The 24383-nt window shown below is 42.1% G+C and overlaps 1 protein-coding gene across 1 annotated transcript in view; it reads right to left on the bottom strand.

Annotated features, from left to right (window-relative positions):
* Positions 1-24383, bottom strand: part of NEDD4L (NEDD4 like E3 ubiquitin protein ligase) — a 304025-nt gene that overhangs the window by 33618 nt on the left and 246024 nt on the right. The window contains exons 10-17 of the mRNA XM_054724513.1: positions 21538-21670; positions 20312-20491; positions 17403-17477; positions 15739-15798; positions 9598-9729; positions 8964-9083; positions 7680-7877; positions 1403-1480 (exon numbers count right to left, since the gene is read on the bottom strand). Of these exons, the coding sequence (XP_054580488.1) occupies positions 1403-1480; positions 7680-7877; positions 8964-9083; positions 9598-9729; positions 15739-15798; positions 17403-17477; positions 20312-20491; positions 21538-21670 (976 nt within the window). The remainder of the gene's footprint in view (positions 1-1402; positions 1481-7679; positions 7878-8963; positions 9084-9597; positions 9730-15738; positions 15799-17402; positions 17478-20311; positions 20492-21537; positions 21671-24383) is intronic.

The raw sequence follows: 24383 nt of genomic DNA, 5'->3' as shown, positions 1-24383 counted from the left end.
TATCAGGGGAAAGAAAGAGAGAGAGAGAATGCAAAAATTAGCTAGCTGTTCCAAAATCAAAGGCAAAATTATGACACCTTACTTTTCCCTCTTAGGGTACAGTTTTACATTAAGAATAAACCACAAACATTTCAAGTTAACCCTCAACAACATCTAGGAACACACTTGAAGCACATCCACAGTGCTGGATGCATTCACCAGTTGAGCAGGAAACAGGGATCGCTATTTCAAAAGCTCCAAATGGGAACTTCAGCATCCCATGGAACACTTGAGTTTGGGGATGAACAGCTCATTTAATTAAACAAATATTTACTAAATACTAAAAGGAGGAGGAGGAGGGATAATAAAAAAAGGAGGAGACAGATGCTTTACTCATGTCATTGTTGGTTGAAGAATCGAATACTTGCACTTCTCTGTTGTGAATTCTCCCTGTTCAAACTCGGGAACCAAAAGACTTGGATCACCTTTCCACGGGAGGGCTGGTATGCTCTCATTGCCTAAATTGCGCCTATTTGCTATTTGAAACTCAGGAACCTAACAGGTCCAGACCACATGCAATCATTTCCTTTTGAAACTCACTCTCTAGGCACATTCTGGGCTCTCTCATCTAAACCCAGAACCAGGCAGATTTGCAGAGGGCGAGATATTTGCATAACCTAATGAATAAAGATGGAATCATAACCTCCCTAGCTTCAAATTTTGCCAAAATATACCACACACCAGGCAACAGAAAAGGTTCTTATATTTGGAAAAAAACAATAAAAAAATTCCCAGTGCCCTTCATTTAAAAATAGTATTAGAATCTCCCCTCCCCTTCCTGCCCCTGTAAGGTTATTTATTTTTAATTGGGGGTGGGTCAAGGAGGATGCATGGTGAAATTTTCATTCAAAATCCAGTTTTGTAGTAAATAGCTCAATCCCATTCAGGTTCCCAAAAAGAACACACTGATAAAAAATTAGCTTTATAAACAGCCATCAACCAGGGAGGAAAGCTTAAACTATCTGCAGACTAAATGACTTACCAAACTTTCTGTGATTACTTATGCCTTTCTCTCCCACCATTTTTAATATTTTGGTTCCTATCATGGGTAGAACTTATGGTTGCTATGTTACAAAATAAACGTGTGCTGTTTACAGTAAATTGCCATCTGTAAAGAATGCCTCCTGCATCCTAGTTCCAAGGTCTACCTTCCACTGACAGTACCAATTCAGGAACCTCTTTCATATGTACTAGCTGGTTGTATGTACGATTAGAAGTCAGCCATACACCTGATTCTATTAAGAAATTATAGACCAATGGGCCAAAAGTCTGGAGAAAGAAGTCACAGGGATTCTCCATCAACACTGGGCAGATAAATGAATAAACATATTCAGACTTGTCCATGTGTCTCCAGTATACTCACAGGCAGAGGGCCAAGGTCATTGGGGTTTAAAGGTGCCTTTGATCGCAAATGTACTGGAAATTTCAGGCGTGGATCTTCCTGAAAGAAAAGTGTAAAAGGCAGAACGTGTTAAGAGTGACATCTGTGTGCTGTTACTGGCTCCTCCCCTTCTGGAGCTGTATGTTCCAAGGCAACCAGGAGGCATGTGCATGAGCCACACTCCTGCCTGCACGACGGAGGGAGGGTCCCATCTTTGAACAGGAAGCCTGGCTGACCATCTCTCAAAAGAGACTCCATTCTTCCTCCTTGTCCTTGGTGAAAGAAGGAGAGTAAGAACATTTAAATAAAAGGTTAACATTTTCCCAAGATCTTGAGCAGGTGAAGAGGAAGAAGGACCCAGCAGTGATGTTACTATGGAAACCAGAATAAAGGGTGCCAGTGAAGAGGAGGCTCTACAGCGAAAGCCTGGTTTGTAAATCTCCCTATGGATCCAGAGCTGCAGGTGAGGGTGGCTAGCCTAACACACTGCACCAGCCTCTCCATGAGCACTGGAGTTCCCTGCTTCCCTCTCCCACCCCTTCCTGAACTAGAGCAGAGAATCTGAATCTGGACTGCCTGGCAGGTCAGGAGCTATCCCAGAGAGCGCTGGCTGGCTTTGTCATAAAGTCACATCCTTATTAGACAAATGGACTGAGATTCTCCAGTTCTACAGATTAGATTCTCACGTATGTCTTAATATTTACAAGTTTGCAAAATATTTTTCTTAAGGAATGTGCTTCTTAAGATACCACAGAAAATCAACAAAAGAGAAATACATAGTCGGCCATCTTGGTTCATGACTTATAATTGACAAAGTAATCAGACATATGATCTTGCAACCACATTCTTAGGAGGTGGGGTACACAGTCTCTCTTTCTTTAGATGGGGAAACTGAATTTTAGAAAGTACGAGACCTTGCCCAGAGGTTCTGACCCTGAGTCTGGGAGCTGCCTCTTACATAGGCTCTGTGAAAATGCAAGGCATTTTCATATTTTAAACTCAAAAGGTTAGAAAACAAATGATAAAATTCAGGACAATAAAATGTTAATAAAATAAGCCTAAGATTTTTAAAAATCCTGTAATAAAACTTATTTTGTGACTACTAGTGGGTATGGGGTTTCCTCTGGGGGTGAAAAAATGTTCTAAAATTGATTATGGTGATGGCTGCACATCTCTGTCCAATGTTTGTCCAAAACCCATTCAATTGTATATTTTAAATGAGTGAATCGCTTGGTATGTGAATCATATCTCAATAAAGCTGTTAAAAGTTTTTTTCCTGGTCAACAGTTTTAAAGAATTAGAATTACTGGATTATAACAAAGTGACAGAATTTTGGAATTGGCAAGAATAAAAATAAATTACAAAAAATAAAACCAAGCTTTGCTTTCTGTTAGCTATAACAAACTTTTAATTGAAAAAATTAATGTTAGTGGTTTATGATGGATATTGACCCTGAACCTCACTAATATGCTTTTAAAAAGGATGAGTAAAAACATAAAATAGGTCCAGTATTCTGTAGATTATTGGAACACATACATTGCGTAGATACATTAAACAGATTTAGGATTTAGAAAGTCCGAACAGCTGATATTCTGGGAAACATTTGTGATAGGTTCATTGTGACCAAGGAGAAACTTACAGAACACAGAACGCCACAAAAGCTACCCACTCAGGGCTAACTGTGAGCTGGCCCAGCTAATGTCACAACCATGGGGACCCTGAGGAACACACCCCTGACCACGCAGGTTTAGAGAAAGCCCGAGGCTGCTATGACATGAAAGAGGACAGGGCTTCTGATGCTACATGTTAAGCTAGCCACGCCTACGAATCCCACACACAGGCTACTGCAAAAGACAACCCGGTAAAAAGGTCGTGATTTAAAGGGGGGAAAAAAGAAGCTGAAATTAAAGTGCCAGTGGGGCTGGGGGTAGGGGAGTATCTACCTATCTACCTAATAAAAGAGTAACATGCTAATTGACCATACCTTCGCGATGCCCACCAGCCAATCAGGAGTGAGTATGCAAATTAATCCAACAAATATGGTGGGTTAATTTGCATACACAGGCGCCAAGTGGCGGGGGTGTTTCGCACCACCCCAGCCACTCCGGGCCTCTGGGCAGCAAGGGACTGTGGAAAGGCGGCTCCGGCCAGAGCGAAGGCTGTGCTGGCAGCCAGGGGAAGGAAGGCCCATTTTTGCACGAATCTTCGTGCATCAGGCCTCTAGTCTATATTATAAAAACCCAGTGGCCCTAATGCCGTAATGACCAAATGACCAGTCATCAGGAGGCGCGGAGGGGCCTGGGGTCCCGCGGTGTGGTGGGGTCTGCGGAGGGGTCTGGGGTCCTGCGGTGGTGCGCAGGGTGGCGTGTGGCAAGGCGTGCGTGAGGGCGGGGCTGCGTGCATGGCAAGGCATGCGTGGCCTGTGTGGTGGGCCTCTAGTAAAGTATAAAATACATTCAATTTCATAGGTCTGCTATAATAGCCTCTCATGGAAACCTAGAATTCATAGAATGTGAGGACTAGAAGGCTTTAGGGGTCATATTTGATTATATCAACAAAAATAAAAATGACAGCAGCTCTACTCTCTTAAGCTCTGAAGGCTAAGTCTAGGGGGCACGCTGAACACCCTTTCCCCACTGACTCCCCTGAACAACCAAGAAGGGGGCACCCCAAGCCGATGGTGCAGGTGGAGGGCAGCCAGGGCCCCACATGAGTTATGATAACTTTAGGGATGCCAATAGTTGGGACACTAATGAGGTCTCAAATAATATGAATACAAATGAATAAAATGTGAAGAGGGACACTTGATTGTTTCTCCCTTTCCTCAGCACACTGAGAACGCTAACTATTTCCCAGTTATTTCAGTATTCCCCATTTGCTTCCCTCAATACAGCGCAAAGGAGTTTTAAACAGAATGCAAAGATCAACACCTCTTTAAAAACCAAACTCATAAAATGTATATGATTTTATATATATAGTACATAAAACAAGGGAATGCTCCTGGTTTAAAAAACAACAGCTTTTTTCCTCATCCTTTGAAGAGATCAACAACCAGGCCTCGGCTACAATGAGTTTTCATAGTTTGGACCCAGTAGAAAACAAACCTGAAACTTCATTAAGGCATACTCTGTCTTGCTACAAAAACAAGGTGATGTTTTGTTCTGTAAGAGACATAAACATACTCATACATACATGCTTCGAGCTGCTTCCTTAACAGAAGGAAGGAATGGACAAATCGAAGGTCTCTTGTAACCTTTCCTCTGTCACCTGGTGGCCCCAGCAGGCATCCATGGCCCACCTAAGGTAGGGACAAGTGGCTGGAAGTCTGGCCACAAGGAATTCTCACATGGCCAGGGCTTAGTGCCTCTTCTAGGTGTTACTAAGGGATGAGAGCATGGTGGACAGACCTTCGCTTACAGGCTGGGGCCTCAGACCTTATTCCAGATGGACGGCGGGCACACTGCTTTAATATGAGATCGTCCTTTGTAAACAGACTTCAACAGGAACTTTCCTCCATGTGTGTACACAGGGGAATTGTTGTACACAGATCTTTTCATGCTCTGGTTTAGTGCAAAAATCAAGAACATGCAGGCTGAGGGGGGCAGGAGTCTTGTTTTCATTATTCTCCACCTGTTCTACCAGCTTTTCACCCTTTTTCTCCATAGGGCTCAAATCTAAGAAAAGCTATGCTGGCCTCTCATTTGTTCTCTCTTTTAAAAAATGAAGCAAGCCCAGCCACTGAGGCTCAGTGGTTGAGCGTCAACCCATGAATCAGAAGATCACGGTTTGATTCCCAGTCAGGGCACATGCCCAAGTTGTGGGCTTGACCTCCAGTAGGGGGTGTGTAGAAGGTAACTAATAGATATCTTATCATTGATGTTTCTAACTCTCTTTCCCTCTGCCTTCCTTTCTCTGAAATCAATAAAAACAATTTTAAAAACAACAACAATAAAAAAAATGAAGCAAATCCCAAACCAACTCAAGACAAATTTTAAGCTGAAAATGATCTTTACAGTTCCCTCTATCCCTCCAATTTTTTTCAGGAAATTTAGAGCAATCCTTCGACAGTGAGCATTCTGTACAGGCCTTTGTTTAGAAGGAGAGATAGCAGCTGGGCCAGCCTGTCTGAGTTTAGAGAAGAAGGGGAGTAACCGGGGGAATGTCCAGTTGTTACTTTAAGGATTTTCAACAATGGCAGCAGCAACAAAATGTTGTTTTAACAAATTAAAATTTTAAACCAGTAAATCAGTCAATAACAAGCATGTGGGTAGAAAGGGACAACTGGAAATTCAAACTGGATTTCATTCAGCAACGATGCAGGCAGTAAACAAAGCCGGGGCTGTTTAAAATCAAACCTGCCCAGCTGCAATTACTCTGCAGTTGTGGCGTGAAAGGCTGTGAGAAGGTTAGGGGATTTGATTACTAAGCTAGTTCAGATTACTAAAACCATAGCTTATGTTGGCAGGCCACCGTGGCTCCATACACTAATCCATCTCCTTTTATACTATTTACCCCCTATTTCTGGAGTGCCCATTCCTGGCTGAGGATTTGTAGAATTGAATACTCTTAGCAGGACAGCCACAGGCTCTATGTCAACGAGGAAAAAAAAAAAAGACTTAAAAACCAATCTCCATAGTTGGTTTCCCCCAAAGCTGCCTATCTCTTACTCTTGTCTTGGCCACAAACCTGTAATATGATATGAGACTTAAAGGTGAGTCAAACAAAGCTACATGTTATTATATGCCTTCGAGGTAGTTATGAGTTTAATGAATGTCACCAGGATCTAAATGATAAATTCCCCTGGCAGGCTAATTCCTTTATTTTAAAATAGGAAGAACTTTTAGAGTGGCTCTCACTAAGGGGTGCTTGCAAGTGTGTGGTAACATTTTTGGTCATCACTGTGGTGGGGGAGGGAAAGAAATGGTGGTTATTCAGTGACAGGAACCAAGGATATTAAGCATCCTGCAATAAAAGGCACAGTCACAGTCCTGCTCCAAATACCGAGAATGTCCTCAGAGAGATATGCTTACCACCATCCATCCGTAGGACTTGAGAGAGAGAGATGGAGAGAGAGCGATATCTAGACCCTCTAGTCCAATCTCAAGGGACTGATTTAACATCAGGCCACGGGCAAAGTATAAATGACAGTCTGGGACATTTTGGTCCAGGCCCCTTCATTAACACAATACTGCTGTTCTAACAATTGACACACTTGTGTCTTCACTGAAAATGGGGATTTAAAGCATGTGTTCACCTCTGATGCAAGACCAGAGAGCTAGGGCCATTGACAATCCCCAAACTCAGCCAGCTTTCCGGTCACATCAATTCTAAGCAAGCAGCACAGATGCCAGAAGGACTGAGTCAAACTCTGAACCCAGGCCATTAGTTGGGGACATAGGGACAGGAAGGAAAACAAACCCGCAGCTTCGTAAACCGTCAGAAACAAGAGAACTAATTTCAGTTCTGTCATAGGTCTACAGGGTGTTAGTAGAAAAATGCCCCTGACTCTTTAAAAAACAATGTGCTACATTAAAGAAGCCCACCACTGATTCAGCTAAAACCTGAACAGAGGAGTATAAAGATATGCACAATCACTTTTAATTAATCTCATGTTGTACAAATTCATACAACACACGGATTCTTTCTCAGGCACGACTCCTGAGTCAAATTTGACAAAATGTTCACAACAAAGAACTATCAAATTTACAACCAAAATCCTTAGTACATCTCCTACCCCACAATTAAAGGTGTGAAATGCAGCACAGAAGCGTAAAACACTAAAGTAAAGTACTAAACTGAGGTGGACGGTACAAACGAAAGGAACAAATCAAACAAAGGTGGGTGATGTTAATAAAAATGCAGAAAGAAACTGACAAAGAAAAATTATTTTCAGAAAGATCAGAATTCCTATTACACCATCTTGAGAGGTAAAGCAGGAGCATCAACATCCTAGCAATATGGAGCACTGCTTTCCCCGCAAATACAGTCAACTGTCAAAACCACAGCTGTCCAGGAGTGTTCTGGAGAAAAGGCAGCCAACCTGGCACCAGCAGGTGGCCCTGACCCCGCACCCATCCATCACCCCTCCCACCAGCCCCTGCGTGCAAGATCTTGAAGCGGGCTGAGAAGACCCTCTGGGGACAAGCTTCGGTGTCAGTGCAATTTCTCTACAAGAGTCATGAGTACGGAGTGAGGAAATGAGGGAATGAATGTCAGACCTCACGATGGAAACGGAGCCAAATAAAAGCAGCGACCTTACCCATGTTGTAGTCTTTGTGTTATGGTCAATGAAGAAGGGCCGGCCGTTTGGCGCGATCCTCATTTCCCAGCCCGGTGGCAGGAAGCTCTGTGTGACTTTGTGTTGTGGTTTGGGGGAGTTGTAAGGTGATGGCTGTGGGGACTGTGGATTGGAAAGGGTATCTTTCACAGCCCGACGTATGGGTGAATCCTTGGCACCCTAAGGAATAATAATGAGCATTAGAACTCTTACAGGTGCTAGTCCAGATGTGTCAAAATGTACTTGGGTATCACGAATGTTCCATTTGGAAAGGGACAAGGGGAAGCGCCTAAGAAATTTGTTTCTGTCATTTGTTTACTTTTAAATCAATCAAACTTTAAAGATTTTCTATTGATTAAACACACAACATTAATTACTAAAATCAGCATCCTTTGATAACTATTGGATATATGCCAAAAATATTATATTCTACTGAGAATTACGGATGGAGACTTTACAGAGGGTGGAGAAAGATGTGCCTCTGCTCTTAATGAGCTCACAGTCTAATGAAGAATGGATTGGCAATTTGCAGAGCACAAGAAGAAACCCCTGTATCATTGAACACAACCACCTGGACTTGTATGGTTACCATGACATTTATATCCCAGTTTGGAAGAGAGCTATCATTCATTCCCACTCATCAGCATTTAAGCCCAGGGCACAGAGAGTATCACAGCTACCTCTTAAGACATCATCAAGTTTAGAACTTGAACATTTGTGCTCTGGCTTCTCCAACTCTCTGACGCGGTGATGTTAAGGTATGGTATTCAGACCACACAAACAGGAGAGCAACGCAGATGCACAGCAATGACTTAGGGGTGCAGATATGCATCAGAAACATGTATGCCCATACAACGACAGACCCTACAGCCCAAAGGCAAAAAATGGTCAAAGCCACAGCTATCGTTTAAAACTTAATATAAGCACTACTATCTGAAAGAGTTATTATGCATGTCTAATGAGGTAACAGGCAAGAAGGGGAGAAACAACAAGAATGGAGAAAGTTCTGAAGAGAGGGGCCCACATGTACAGCACAAGTCACTATGGCCTCAGCCCCATGAGAATGAGAATCAGGTGAGAGTCCAAGGATGTGAGCTGAGCGCAACAGAGAAGCAGGTAGTGAGGCTGCACAAGAACACCCTTCACCAAGAACACAATGATCAGACAGGAAGGTGGCTGCGAAACTGAAGTCCAAGCTAAGAGAAAAGAGAGAATGAGAAGTCACAGGATAGACGTGACCCCAATTACACTGAGTAGCCTTCTCACCTCCAGTGGGGCAGATAAAGTTACTGTTGGCGAACTGAGGCTACGAGGCCGGCGGATCTGAGGCTCGATTAGATGGTTGTTACTGTTTGTGGCAGATCCAGATGCACCATCTTCTGCAAGCTACATTGGAGCAAAAACAAGTTAGCTTCATGTGAGGATCTCCTTTTGTGTGTGGTTGGGAGTGTGGACCCAAACAACAACACAGCCAGCGGTAATGAGAGGTCTGGCCTATTTAAAGCATGGAGGAAATGATTAAACATAATAATGGGGGAGGGGAAGGTTGGGGAAACACATTCAAGGGAAATAAAAATGAATCACTAGTCTGGCATGAAAACGAGCCTCGGGAAAAAATGGGATGGGGGTTGGGAGAGACACTACACACTGCTATAAGCTCTTACTTTGAAAATATCTTTCACATGACATTTAAAAAATATATATAGGGATAGAGTGATTTGGGGACGAAATTCTTCCATAGGCATATATTATATTTAAAATAACACATTTTCTTTGTGGGGAAAAAAAAATTTCTAAAACAGGGGTTCTCAGGACAATACATAAACAATAGCAGCGTGGAGCTCATGTACATTTCAGCTTCAACTGCCTGCAATTTTCAGTTGTGCGGCGATCTGCATACCTGCATGATAGGCCGAGTCCAAGTGGTGGTTCGATTGTTATGATTGACATAGTATGTGCGTCCCTTAGCATCCTTCCTTTCTTCCCAGCCTGAAGGTAGGCCCGGCGTGGTATGCACGTAGGCCACTGATGGCTGTTTGTGTAAGAAATCATCATTACTTAGTGTAGTCGTTTTCTGATCACTTTAATAAAGTAATGTACACTTAGAGAATTATTTTTTTTCTAGACAAAGCAAGTTAACTGTATTTGTACCCAAAACACTAGTGTCTGGAAAATAAGTAGATTTCCAGTAGCTTCAAATCTACTGTGAAATGAGCCTCTCTGGAGTCCAAAATCTTACAGAACGCATTCTTAGTGTCCGAAGTCTTAAATGCAATGGCTGCTGCTAATGTGCTAAGAGAAAAAACAACAATCTGTTTCAGATACTAAATTTTACTGCCAAATTATGTAGAGCTTAAAGGTATTTCATATTGTCAAAATGTCACTGTCTATGAGAGGAATGTCTCGATAAAGCTGCCACAGGGATACTCTCCTAGCTTATCCCTAAATTCTTCATCAGCTTAGGGCCCTTACATTGTATCTTCCAGGGGAAAAAGTACACAGAGGGCCTTCTCAGGAGTTCTGCATATACACCAGTGGCATATAACCAAGAGGACTGACTAGGACACCCCAACTGCCCCAGCTTAGGAAGCCTCCTGGCGAGCTGAGGCTGTATTATATCCTGTCTGCCCATGTGGAGCTTGTCTCTTTAAAGGGTGAATGAAGCGCAGGCAGTTTCCGGGTTTAGAAACATGTCCAGTATAGAGTGACTATATTTAGATAGTCCAAATTAGATCGAAAAGGATTCCTGAGACACTTCTGCTGGTAAGCAGCAGCCTGAGAAATGCAGTCGGGTGGAGAACTCTGGAATAGCAAGGATGTTTCAGTGACTAAAGGAGGCTCCGAGATGGACATCTGAGGTCAGAGCTGTCTCAGGAGGAAGTCCTGGATGTATGGTTGCTGTATATCAGATCTGTCACTGGGGAAGGGGTGCTACTCTAAGCGGGGAGAGAGGCGGGGGGAGAGGAGGGGTTCAGATACAAGAAGCCAACCATAGCTATCCAGGCTCCCAGGAGAACATAAAAGAAGCAAGAGGCTAAACATTATTTGAGATACAAAAGGAAGCCACATCTTTCTGGGTACCATTCTCCCCTAATTAGGATCTTCTCACCCTCGAGATGTTTTACCAGCTGTCATTTTCTTGATATTAGGCTGAAAATGTAAATCTCTTGGCCCAGCTTCTCCCTGTGCTCATCCCATCTTTCGTGTTTCCTACCAACAATGTGCTGTGGCAGAGAGGGTCCCATCAGAGGATTCCCCAGTCCACTGCATGACCCTGGGTTAGCATGATCAAGGATGCTACCACGTCATTGGGGACATTAGTTAATGAGGCTCCATATTCTACTTCCTGAGCTCAACTGCACATTCCAGAGAAAAACTAACTGAGGCCATGGAGCAGCTGCCTCAATGGTTATTTCTAAAACATGTTGAACAGGCAAGGCAACATTATTGGCAACAAAACTTTCTTCTAAAACTATAGCAACTACTTCCTTGACATTTTCCCAGATAAAATCCGAAATACCTCATCATGGTTAATTCCAAGACTCTGATCATAGAGCATCCTGGACCTGCATGTGGGGATTCCACAAGAGTGAAAGAAACATCAACAGGCAGACCTGATCTTTCCATGGGTACTTAAGTCAGACAAATTTATCTACAGCCTGAAGTTCTTTCCTCCCTCCTCCTTTTCTGTGGCACCAACAGAAAAGAGCTATTGCCAGCCTACTTTTTATCTATAAAAGACCGACTCTGCCAAACCAAGTTAGAACCCAAGTTAGTGGTCAATTGGACTGTGTGGCAAAGTACGTGCTAGCAACAAGCTTTGACCTACTATTGCTCATATGATGACCAAAATGCTTTGGCTAAATGAAGTACTGAGTGGAATTTGTTGCTTTTCTTGCTCCCTGTTATTTTTGAGGAGAGGCAATGAGATAGGCCCAGAGAAAACTCCGTTCTGGAAACCTTAAGTTTTGCAGTTATAACATCCCTGGAAAGGATATTTGTGAGGGGTCTGATTAACTAGAATAGCTTGGCTGTGTCCTGGGTAATCTCAGAATTACTTCTAAGGCAGTTTGACTTCCAGCACAGTATTCCACCAACGAGGTTATTTTCGTAGATCCACAGTGAATAGGACTAATCAGATTATGGGAAATTAGAAGTGTAGTAGAGAACACTAAATTTGATTAAAATGTTCATTGTACCTTCTACTGAGAACTGAACTGGTAACCCTTAATTTAGTACCACTAAAGAGAGATGGTGCCATAAAAATGTTCTCCTTATAGATTTCTTGACCATGAAGAACAGCCTGTGATGGTGAGTCCACTTGTGACTCAAAACCTCTCACTCACAGCTAGGGAGGAGCAGGACACAGCTTCCATGGACAGACCACGGAAGGGGCTAGCCCTGAGCCAAAATCAGACTTCCACTGCCGTGTGTGTGAATACACACATGCACTCACGTGCATTCCATTCCACCTTGAGAAACAGTTAATTAGTCAAGAGACATGTTAAAACCGCTAGTAAGCTTCATTTAACATTTCACAGCTTTTCATCTGAATATACTATAGTGTTTCATAACACCAAACAGCCGTTGTGCTACAGCTGCATACTGGCTCCAATTATTTCATTAAAAGGGAGAATCAATTATGTTTAAACTATCAAAGTTCAAATAGGCTTTTCCAGATGACAAATGTTTGGCACTATCACCAATGCCCGAAGGTTCCCTCAAACCCTGCCATTCATTCCCGTCACCTCTTTATATTTTAGGGTCTACACAGCAAAGAGCAAAACGACTGTGCTGTCCCTCTTGTTCCATCTCAGAGAGGGCTCCTGCTTAACTCCCTGGAAAGTGTACCTATTTGTGATAAATGGAAGGATTGTGGTTCTGCAGGTGAGAATCAGGATCTGTTTTTATACTATAGAAATAAAAGCACTGCCAAGGAAAGACAGGTGGACCAGGATGATTCATGCAACATGGTATGCAGGACCAAAAAGGGTGGGGCAAGGGGCTGAATGCTCACCAATGTGGGAAGATTACATAAACTGGCGCATGACTGAAAATTAAGTAATCATTAACATGTCCAGAGGAATGACCGTAAGTGAAAAATATCAAGTTGCTAAGTGAAATGTACATGAGATCCCATTTATGTGTGTGTGTGTACATGTGTGTGCGCGCACACGTGCGCACACATTTGTGAGAGCAGAACACAGCTCCAGTGTAAGCATGTACACTTCTGTGTGGGGCTGACAGGGAGAGGGTTGGGAGAGGGTGTAAGAGGGAATGAAACACGCTAGGAGATGGAACTGGAAAAGAGAAAGTAAAGGGTGCTGGTGACAAGGGATAATGATGATGGAAAAGAAACAAATGTGATACTGTCAAACCTACTGAAACTTCAAATGTGGCCATAAAATTAGTTGGCTTATTGCAACCAAAAGATGACCAGGTCCATAGAAAGCATGAGAGTAGGTAAAACATTTAGGAACTACTCCTACGGCCCAATTCTTCAAAATAAAAAACCAAAACAAACTTGTATTTTTTATTCATTGGTGGGGGAAGGGAGAGTACCAGCAAGAAGAGGGCTGTGGTAATGGCCACAGGAATCGCTCTGACCACGGAGCCCAGCGCTCTCACAACCAGTCTATCCCACCATTTAACATCACAGTGACCACACACTCCAATATCAACAGCAGCTTCCAAGACCAATAAAATGCAAACATGGATGGAAGAGGATACTCATTAGCACTAAATTCTACTAAAATTATTTCATGAAATGATCTCATCCACCTTGCAGCTCTACTGCCACAGAAATTTCCAGTGCACAGTAAGCAATGTGCCACGTCATTTGAAGGTTCATGTCTTCTACTGGAAGCTGAGCTTGGCCTACACAACACATGACTTTCACAACAATTATTGTGGCTCAATAGATTAAACGAGGCTGATTTTTTGCTGATTGCAAATTTGACTTTCCTGTGTACAATGCTGAGCATTAAATTATAACAATATAACTAAATTGTTCATTAAAAATCATCAACATTCTTCAGAAAATCTGCAATTGTATATGTATTTAAAGGTGTTCTCAAGTAATAAGAAATTATAACAACATAACAAAGGTGAAACAATAAGGAAAATTCTTTAAATAGCCATAGCAGCTCTAAGCATAAACTATAAGCTAGCTCAGTGGTCGGCAAACTCATTAGTCAACAGAGCCAAATATCAACAGTACGATTGAAATTTCTTTTGAGAGCCAAATTTTTTAACTTAAACTTCTTCTAACGCCACTTCTTCAAAATAGACTCGCCCAGGCCGTGGTATTTTGTGGAAGAGCCACACTCAAGGGGCCAAAGAGCCGCATGTGGCTCGCGAGCTGCAGTTTGCCGACCACGGAGGTAGCCTGTCTTCAGGGATCAAATAGAAAACAGACAATTAAAGTACATAGTCAAATCCATTATTTAAAATAACGAATAATAACAATAACAGATACTTGGCTTAGAGAAACACCATTATTTCCAAACCTTTCAAGCTTACTAAATGTACTCCCTCCCCTCCCTTCCTCCAAGTAGTATATAAACATCTGTTCATTCCTATGAGGAGAGTCACTGGTTCAAGCTCATGATACAGAAAATCTAACTCAGTGTTTAAAATGTGGGGCAGAAAACACAGAGGAGATAGCTACAGTGCCCAACTGAACATCCACTTGTGCAACTGCATTCAGTTCCTGTGGCTCTCCTGATTCTCTTCCAACCAATTTCATTTACCCAAGCATTTTAACAAACAGCAAAAGTTTATTGGAAGTGCAAACAATAACGGCAAAAAAAAAAAATAAATAAATAAATAAAATATATATAATTGATTTCAGAGAGGAAGGGAGAGATAGAAACATCAATGATGAGAGAGGGGCCAAAAATATATTCTTAACTAGAGGCCCAGTGCACAAAATTCATGCATGTGGGGTGTGTCCTTTAGCTCAGCCTGCATTCTCTCCAATCTGGGACCCCTCGAGGGATGTCCGACTGCCTGTTTAGGCCCGATCCCAGTAAGATCCTGGTAGGATCAGGCCTAAATGGGCAGTCGGACATCCCTCTCACAATCCAGGACTACTGGCTCCCAACTGCTCACCTGCCTGCCTTCCTGATTGCCCCTACCTGCTTCTGCCTGCCAGCCTGATCACCCCCTGACCACTCCCCTGCCAGCCTGATTGATGCCTAACTGCTCCCCTGCCAGCCTCATCGCCCCTAACTGCTCTCCCCTGCTGGTCTGGTTCCCACCCCTCCAACTGCCCTCCCCTGCAGGCCTGGGTCCCCCCAAACTGTCCTCCCCTGCAGTCCTGGTCACCCCTAACTTCCCTCCCTTGCAGGCCTGGTCCCCCCCCAACTGCCCTTCCCTGAAGGCCCGGTTGCCCCCAACTTCCCTCCTCTGCCAGCCTGGTTACCTCTAACTGCCCTCCCCTGCTGGCCTGATTGCCCACAACTGCCCTCCCTTGCAGGCCTGGTCCCTCCCAACTGCCCTCCCCTGCTGGCCATCTTGTGGCAGCCATTGTGTGTCCACATGGGGGCATCCATCTTTGACCACATGGGGGAAGTCATCTTTGTGTGTTGGGAGTGATGGTCAATTTGCATATTACTCTTTTATTAGATAGGATGGTCAAATCAAATGCAATTAAAGCTTGACAGTCTTCCTGATAAAACTATATGAGACTAGCCAGACTGGTGTGGTTCAGTGGTTGAGTATTGACCCATGAACTAGGAGGTCAGAGTCCGATTCCTGATCAGGGCACTTGATCCCCATTACGGAGTGTGCAGGAGGCAGCCAATCAATGATTCTCTTTCATCATTGATGTTTCTATTTCTCTCTCCCTCTCCTTTCCTCTCTGAAATCAATAAAAATATATTTTTAAAAAAGAACCATGTGCATCTCTGCAGCACAAAAAAGTTGATATCCGCCCCCCACAAAAAAAAGAAGAAAAAAGGAGCATATTCACCATTACACAAAATATTAAAACCAACCCACAGTTTTGCTGTTAAAGTCTGATCAAGGGTATCATTACCGTTGGCTCCTCACCACCTGTGACAGTTGAAGAACGCGCTCTCCTAGTTGGGGCACTGGGCTGTTAAATGATAATTTACATCAGTGAAAGGCACTTAGGGAGACCACCCATTGTTTACTGAATCAGGAATCACTGCTGTGGCAGCCAGTGAGGTAGGTGACATGAATCAGAATCCTTGAAACCCTTTCTGTCCAAGTAAAGCTGAGCGATCACTGACGACCAGAGGAACAAGGACCCCGTCAACCTCCCATCCACAGAGCCTCAGGCTGCAGCCTCAATTTGGTCGAACAATGAATTGACAACCTCAATAACAATAATGAGATGTCTTGTTCGGAAAAGAAATTGAACACCACTATGGTTTTGCTCCCACTGTTAAAGAATGAGCAGGTTCTTAAATCTGCCACACTCAAAATTCAAGAGGCCACTGGTGGTCAGTGAGTTTTCAGCTTTGGAGAGTGTAAGGGAGGAGCTTGGAGGAGCAATCCGTTTCCAGGAAAATAGACTCCTTGGCAAATAAAATTAACATTGATTGTGAAAAGGAGAGGAAGTGCCATTAATTCATCAAGGAAAATCACAGAATCATTAGGCGGAGGATCCCACCAGCCCATCACAGCTGATTGTTGTTGTGGGGGAGTCCTGAACTGAAACCATCCCAGAAAGGACGCTCTAGTCAAACTTCTTATCAACCAGCACATTGGATACAAGGCACAAATGAATCCCTTATTTTGACCACTCAGTTTACTAGTGAACTCATTCATTCATTTTGCAAGCATAAAAGATAAAAGTTAGGCCAAAAAAAATCCTTCTGACTTGTGCAAAGGTGTACACAATAGGGAAGACACTGTGCTTTCAAAATCTGTAAGTGCACTGTCCCCCCCATCACACATAATAAAGTATTAGTGCTAAAAACGATTGAGGATTCGTAGTCATAAGAAAGCTGGTTATGGTCAAACATCACATTGAACATGCTAAAATAAAAGCACATAGTTTCTCCCCCCAAAAGAAGAAACAAAGTCGCAACATGTTTCTTATCTTTGACGTGTACACCAAACATCTCCCTAGGCAGTTCTGGTCTGCCTTCCAATTGGAATATTCATTTTCATTTATTTCCTATATTATTAAACAGTGCCACTCTTCCATATTTGCTGCTAACTATAGAAACTGTGGGAGAGTGGGAACAAGTTGTAGCTAATTCTTTAGCCAGTAGAGCTGCCTTTAAGGAGAAGGTACAGAGGCTGTGTGGGGTTAATTAGGTCATTAGTCATGGAAAGCCTACCTTGCTCCCACCTGGAAAAGTTTTTCCTGTTTAAAATGATTCAATATGTTCTTAAATACAATCACCAGAGCACAGCTTGAAGGACTAAATTCAGTCTTTTTAAAAATTAGGTATTAATGTATGCTTTTAGTTAAGTGAGCACATCAGAATTGGTATTAATTTGGGTGAAAAACTAAGCAATGGAGTTTTTACCATTTTAGAAACTTTGGTGGCTAAAACAACTCTTTGTATTGGAAATCCACTCTCCTTGGGCAATTTGCTAGGAAATTTGACTGTCTCATTTATATTGTAAATGGATTTTCACAGGAAAAACTCTTCCTCGGTGCCTCAATGATTTTAAATAAAAGCTGAAAGAGCCAACTGAGGAAGGGAAATGCACGTAGGTTACCGGTGGTAGGTGAGCCTGCTCTGCGACCGCATCGGTGACACTGCACGACCTCAACCTCGAGGAGGGCTCCCTCTGCTGAAGGGGAGGAAAGGACACAGAGCATCAAGAAAACATTCTTAGAAAAAGTTTCATTGGCTTACAAAATATACCACTTGATTCTATTCATATCACTATGATAATGGAAGGCAATTAAATGAAACATCATCTTTTCAGGGTAATGAGAGTAGTCCTTTCAGCAGTCAAGTTATCTGCAGTCGTTTTCATTCTCAGTGATTTAAGCAGACTGGGGTTTTGATTAGTCCTTAGTTAGAAATAACAGCAAAAAATAAGGGAACAAGATCAAGGCATGAAAGGGGATTCAACAGGCCACCATAACACTCTAGGGTTGCTTGAAAAATGGAAATTGAAAGCTGGAAGTCTTATCGTTTGTTTTGGGATGCATCCTATAGGAAGGAATACTGAGATATGATTATTAAACATTTATTGACTACTAGAGGCCCAGCGCGCACGAAATTGTGCGTGGTTAGGGTCCCTAGGTCTACCTTGGCCTCCGTCGCTGGCCTCTGCTGCCCTGTGATGCTATGTAAAGCTCCCCACCCCAGGACGCTCCACGATGCTCACGGCCCCTCGACTGCTCCGCGTGGCTCCCCCCCCACCGCCCTGCCACTGCTCTGTGAAACTCCTTCCACCCCACGACTGCTCTGTGAAACTCCCCCCACCCCACGACTGCTCTGTGAGGCTTCCCCCACCTCTTGACTGCTCCATGAAGCTCCCCCTGCCCCGCAACTGCTCCGTGAAACTTGCTGCCACCTGGTGACTGCTCCGTTAAGCTCACTGCCACCCTGTGAAGCAGCCCACCGCTGCTCAACAGTCCCCAGTCCCGCCCGACGCCACCCTCCACTCATGGCAAGTGGCTTGGGGGCCGGGGGGGGGGGGGATGACCAAGAGGTGCTCCAAGCACTTCATGGTGACAGGTCATCCGTTCGGTCGTGACGGCACCTGGCTCTTTATATATTAGGATTATTATCACTGACAAAGAACCAATTGGATTCTATATCCAGGGAAACTCAAACATAATTTTGTGCTACTTCTGAAGGGTCAGGTATTTACAATGTTGGCTTCTCAATGGAGTTCAAGTCATACAGATAAGGAATGAGGGGAAATAGTGATGCTAACCTAAGTAAATCAAATGTGTAATGTATAATGTTCCTCTCACTTGTTTGTATTCACCTATGTAGTTTTAAAAAAGAGCCTAACAAATCCAATCAGAGAACACAGCAGGTGATACATACAAAAGCCAGGGTCTAATCAGCAACAGGTTCATCCAGGGGACACGTTTGATATTTTGCAATAACTAAAATGCAATAAAGTCAAAGAAAGACTCTGGGGCAGTGAAGGGGGTGGGGGAATATCTATGTCTTTCTACAATAGTTGCTGCTATTGTTCTGGAATACAGTGACCCTGAGCAAAACTGGAGAAGAGTCCCATATTCTTCTCTTTCTTAGGCACTTTTATTTAATAGTTGAACCACACTCAATAATCTTAAAATAATTCTGACATGTGCACTTGGATGTTAAAGGTATTTTATATAGCTTTAATCATTAAACGCAGCAGCTCCTTATACAAATAATTAGAGATGTTAACTTAATATTAATGCTGAAGAATATTATGATTTTTCACTTGGTAGACCAAAGGTATATAATTGCAATACTTCCTTTTATAGGTTTTAAATATATGGCTTCATTGCTTATATTGTTTCCATAGCAACAGTTTTACCAATTCAAATGTCCTATATATGCAAACTCTTTTTATCCCTGCCCCTTTAGTACTAAATTTTCATCTCAGTGATATTTCTCTTTCTGAAAACCATTAATAGACTTTGAATATAAAACCACATTAAATAATCATTGCATCTCACACAAATTGGGCAATGTTTGTTAAAATAAAAACAACGTAACTGAATAAGGAGCAATTTTGTGAGTATTTACTTGCTTTTACATATGCAGTCCTACCCATTTACATTTTATATGATCGCAATAATGACTATTTTTTTAGATGCTATTTTCAGTGACATCACTCCCATCTTTACTATAGAACATCCTTAAGTTCAATTTCTCAAGAAACTGAGACTGCATTTATTCTCAGTTTAAAGCTCAAGCAGGAATTTTCTATGGGCTTTTTCTGCAGTTTTGTATTATCAAACACAGAGTTCTTCATGGCTGCTGCTGCTGCTCACCATGGCTCAGCCCCATCTAAAAGCTTCTAGAAAGAGTGTCCTTAATTGTTGAGAATCCCAAATCAAATGCTACTACCCTGATGTCAGTGGCCCAATTCCACAACCCTTCTTAAGGACTGGTTTTCTGGGACGTAGATGTTTTCTATCCCCTATTCGAACTTTGTCTTGGATGGGTCCCTTAACCTTTTGCACTCGGATGTCGAGTGTGACTCGACATGGTTAGCATTAGAATAAAGGAATCGAGAAAAAAGCAAGCGAGTGCAAAGGGTTAAAGACTATGCCTACATCTCTGAAATGAGTATGATTTAAGAGAATTCATTGGGAGGCCCAATATCTCCATGTCCCCAATGCAAAAAGCCACCTTTGTGCTGAGAGTACTATGTATGAGCCTTTGGCTGGGAGAAAAAATTCTACATGGTTAAAGCTGATAATTATAGAAGTTATGAACTCTTATTTTCTTGCATTCTTTTCAAATCAAGAAAGATTCTCACCTGCTTGGCCAATTTTGGTATAGTCCTGCTTCTCCTAGGTTAGGAGAAACTTTGGAAAATGTCAGAATTATCTGGGAGCTAGAAGATTCTTGGTCATTATTTGCATACAAGACTCTCGTAAAGCAACAAAAATATGATAAAATATTTGCTTAACTTCTCATTCAAACAGGACGATTACTCACAATCAAAGAACCAAACTGCTCCCCATTGGAGTCTGGAGTGATCTGAAGCCTTCTGCTCAGTTCTTCGGACAGCTCTTGAGGGCTGGTCCGAGAGGATGGGGAGGACGGTGGTGGGGGCAGCTGCAGATTGAGGGAGGAGTCTCCAGTGATAGCCGCTTCTTCTGAAATGGTCTCCCAAGGCTACCAATGGAGGAGATGAAGAGGTAAATGCTAGGAAAGAGGAATCCTTTTTTCCTCTTCCTAACTATAACCATTATCATAACTATAATTAACATTTACTGAGCACGTAGGAGGCAAACAATCTTCTCAAGAACGAGAAAGATATGACTACAACCCTAATTAACAGATGAAGAAACTGAGGCACAGAGCGGGACTTGCCCAAGGTAATAGAGCTACGAAGTGGCAGGACCAGGTCTTGAACCAAGGAAGCCAGGTTCCACAGGCTGTGCTCTTAACCACTTTATAATACCACCTCTCTGAGCTGTGACTGACCTCTACCTCTCGTTACTAAATGCATGGGTTAAAAAATAATCTCAGGAATTCATTGATAATTTCCATGGAGTTCCTTTCACTCTAACTGCTGAGGATTCACAATGAAAACAGCATAGATGCTATAATCTGTAATTAAACAATGGTGTAAAGTACCTTTCAGTAAATTTTTTACGGAATCAATTTGGCTTTTCAAATTTTGATCACTGGAGCATTTTATAAATGATCTTCCTGATATAATACCTTTAATGGATTTCTAGTAAGTAAACAGAGCTGTTAAGGCAGCATGGAAGTTATGATAATTGTTCATTTGTTCTTCAATTCATAACTCCCCCTAACCCAGTAATTTACCATAAATATTTCAGGGGCAAATTATAAACAGTTCTATTCACCCAAATTTGTATTTTCTTGGAAATACATCTCTTTTGTGATGTCAAAAGTATTCAGTAATAGCTTGTACTTGTTACCCAAATAAGTTACAGGGCTCATTCAATTGCAATTATGGAGTAAAAAAATCTTAAGATCCCCAAAACGTCATTCTCTTTTGTAATAATATAGATACATGCATTCATCAAACATGGCTTTTATGAGCACTTTCTAAATTAATATCTCGATGGTTGTCAATTAGCTATGAGACCATTAGATAGCTTTTATGGAGAAAGGAAATCACAGCATAGAATTAGGTTGGGGACAGGGAGAGGAGGGGATGCAGAGTCTGGGGCAGCGGGACGCAGTACCTCAGGGCCCTCTCCACCCTCGGAGGGCTCGGGCTCCAGGTCCTCGCTGATGTGCCGGCGGGAGCGGAAGCGCCGGTGGGCCGCCTCCTGGTTGATCTGCCGGATGTTGCTCTCCGCCTCGGAGGACATATCCCTGAGGGCAGGGGGTGGAGACAGCAAACCCAATATTGGTAAGTGGCCCCTCAACAAGAGTCCAACACTCACCAAGGGCCTGGCACCTACTAAAATGACAGTGCACTTATGTTCAACAAGCTGACAATGAGAATTCTTCCACCATATTTTGGGGGCTTTTAGAGTACAAGTTTAAATGTCAAAATGTTTCTCAGAGAAAACTCACACAGACTCCTTTGATAAGACACCATATTCAGTTGACAAAAATGATGTCACAAGTTAGTATTTCAAAATATTTGAAAACATTATTTTAGACTAATTGAAATATAGTATTAATCAGGGACCCTTGTTACAGATGTTTCCTAAATCATAGGTTTTAAACATTCAAACAAATACTGAATCCCAATAAAGAGCCTGTGGGGCTCCTGAATAGTAAAGAGCTTGCAACTAACAGCCTTGTTTGCAAATAAATAGGTGACTCTTGAAATGGTTTAAGTCCTTCCAATAGGCATCTTTACACAATTAATTTTACTGGTAAAGGAGGTAGGATGAAGGTTAGCTTTCATTTAATCCATATGAAAATGATAATTTATTATGGAAATCTGAATTAATGAAGTTTTATTGTATCTGCACATCCAATATACAAACTTTTGAACTCTAACAGAAATATATCCTGCATATTTTATAGTAATACTAGAGGCCTGGTGCACGATATTCGTGCACGGTGGGGGGGTGGGGGTGTTGGTGTTTCCCTCAGCCCGGCCTGTGCCCTTTCACAGTCCGGGACCCCTCATTCCTTACAGTCTGCCTGCTCGCTGCTCCTTAGCGCCGCCACAGAGGCAGGAGAGGCTCCCACCACCGCCCGCTGTGCTCACCCCTGTGGGAGCGCACTGACCAACAGGGGGCAGCTCCTGCATTGAACATCTGCCCCCTGGTGGTAAGTGCCCATCATAGTGACTGGTCGTTCCGCTGCAATGGTCGCTTAGGCTTTTATTATATAAAGTATAACTAAACTAAAAACAGGACACTAAACGGAGATACCTTCAGAAAAACAGACAATCATGGCCATAAAGAAAATAATTACAATCAAGGAACACCCAAGTATTCTAATAAAATTTCTGAAACCACCAAAAGAGAACGATAAAAATGATACTATGGGATAATTAGGAAATATAATATTGCTACTTGTGGTTTCATGTTGCTACAGTCATTTTTATATGGCATTCATTTCTTAAGCAAACAATGCTTATCAAAAGTAATTATAAGGTATTACAAAGCTCACAAAAAGTAGATCAGAATGATCAAAATACCTTAATAAAATGTGTAAAATACTTCAGTAGTGTCTAAGGAGGCAAAGGAAACTTTACATTGTCCTCTTTCACTTTTTATTGAGGATGAAAGCAATATCACTTTATAATGACTGGCTTTCCTTAAAAATATTTTGCAAGTAAGAGTTTCATTAAAATTTGAAATCTTCACTTGAAATATCAGTTATCATTTATTCAGTCAACAGAGAGACTAATGTTTGCATGCTACACGTGCCAGGCCCTAACACATACTTGAATTGTTACAGGGACTTCTGAGAGGTTGAAAAGAATAAGGTTTTCATTATTCTCTCTGCATTTTGTATCTCTCAGAAGTATAAAAAAGTCCATTATTTTGGAAGAACTGGTGTTTTTTTTTAAAAGGGCATTTAAAATCAATTATGCCAATCTTCCTTACCCAACATGCTCAAATAATTAGTAATCTGTGTGAATCAGAAACAACTAAATAGCATAAAGAAACCAGATACCTCTGATTTTGAAATTCCAAACATGGGCTTTTATGGTCTTTAGTGCTAACATGAAAATGTTCACACCATGGTATTTAATTAACTGAATGAGAGGGTTTGGAACAGAAGTTGTTGAAACTGACTGGAAGTATAAATGGTCACTAATGGCCAGATAAACATGTGAAATATTCCTAATCTGACAAACTAAAACAGAAAATCGGTTTTTACCTGGGGCCAGAAAAAATTTAAAGAATGGCAATTTCAATTTTTGTCAGTCATTAATTTCACATGTGTATTCTTCATTTAACTTTCATGGGAAATGTACAAATGAATAAAGACAAGAAAAACCAAATTTATCAAGTTCAGTGCCAATTAAGATCAGTGTGCCAGATCATTTACATTCACATACATTAGTGACTATATGACTGCACTACTGCTAAGACAGGGAAAGATATACAAAACAGTTGAGAGCTAAAGTAAGTGCAAATTAAGTGATTTTAACAAGTTCATCTTCATTTATCATCTTCATGTAATTCCCCACCTTTTAAAAAAACTGTAGTTTTTACAGTAAAAAGCCTATAGTTTATGTTAAAATAGGAAAAGGACAAATTTAAAATCAGGGGTGTTTTAAAAGCCACCATCAAACTTGAGGGGGCTGGGGTGTCTTCTCTGGTCACCTTCTGTTCTAAAGTATGCATCCAGACCTAAACCTGTCCTAGACAGTTCAGGAAACCATGTGCCTATGATCACTTTCAGAAGTGACTCATCTGTAGTCAGTCATTCAGTAGGCACTGGCTGAGCTCTGACTTTGTGCCAGGTGCAAAGGAATAGATCTGCTCCAACAGGGAATTAGAATATTCTGTGCTCCGAGCCAGGACTGGGGAAGCCCAAGGCTTTTGCAGGGACACCTGCCTAAAGGGGTCCGGCTCCCCAGAGGAAGGTGCATTAGGCTGGCAATAGCCGG

This window comes from Eptesicus fuscus, chromosome 12 (genome assembly GCF_027574615.1).
Source record: "Eptesicus fuscus isolate TK198812 chromosome 12, DD_ASM_mEF_20220401, whole genome shotgun sequence".
Classification (NCBI taxonomy): Eukaryota; Metazoa; Chordata; class Mammalia; order Chiroptera; family Vespertilionidae; genus Eptesicus; species Eptesicus fuscus.
The sequence above is the reverse complement of the archived record's forward strand: the minus strand, read 5'-3'. Positions and strand labels throughout refer to the sequence as shown.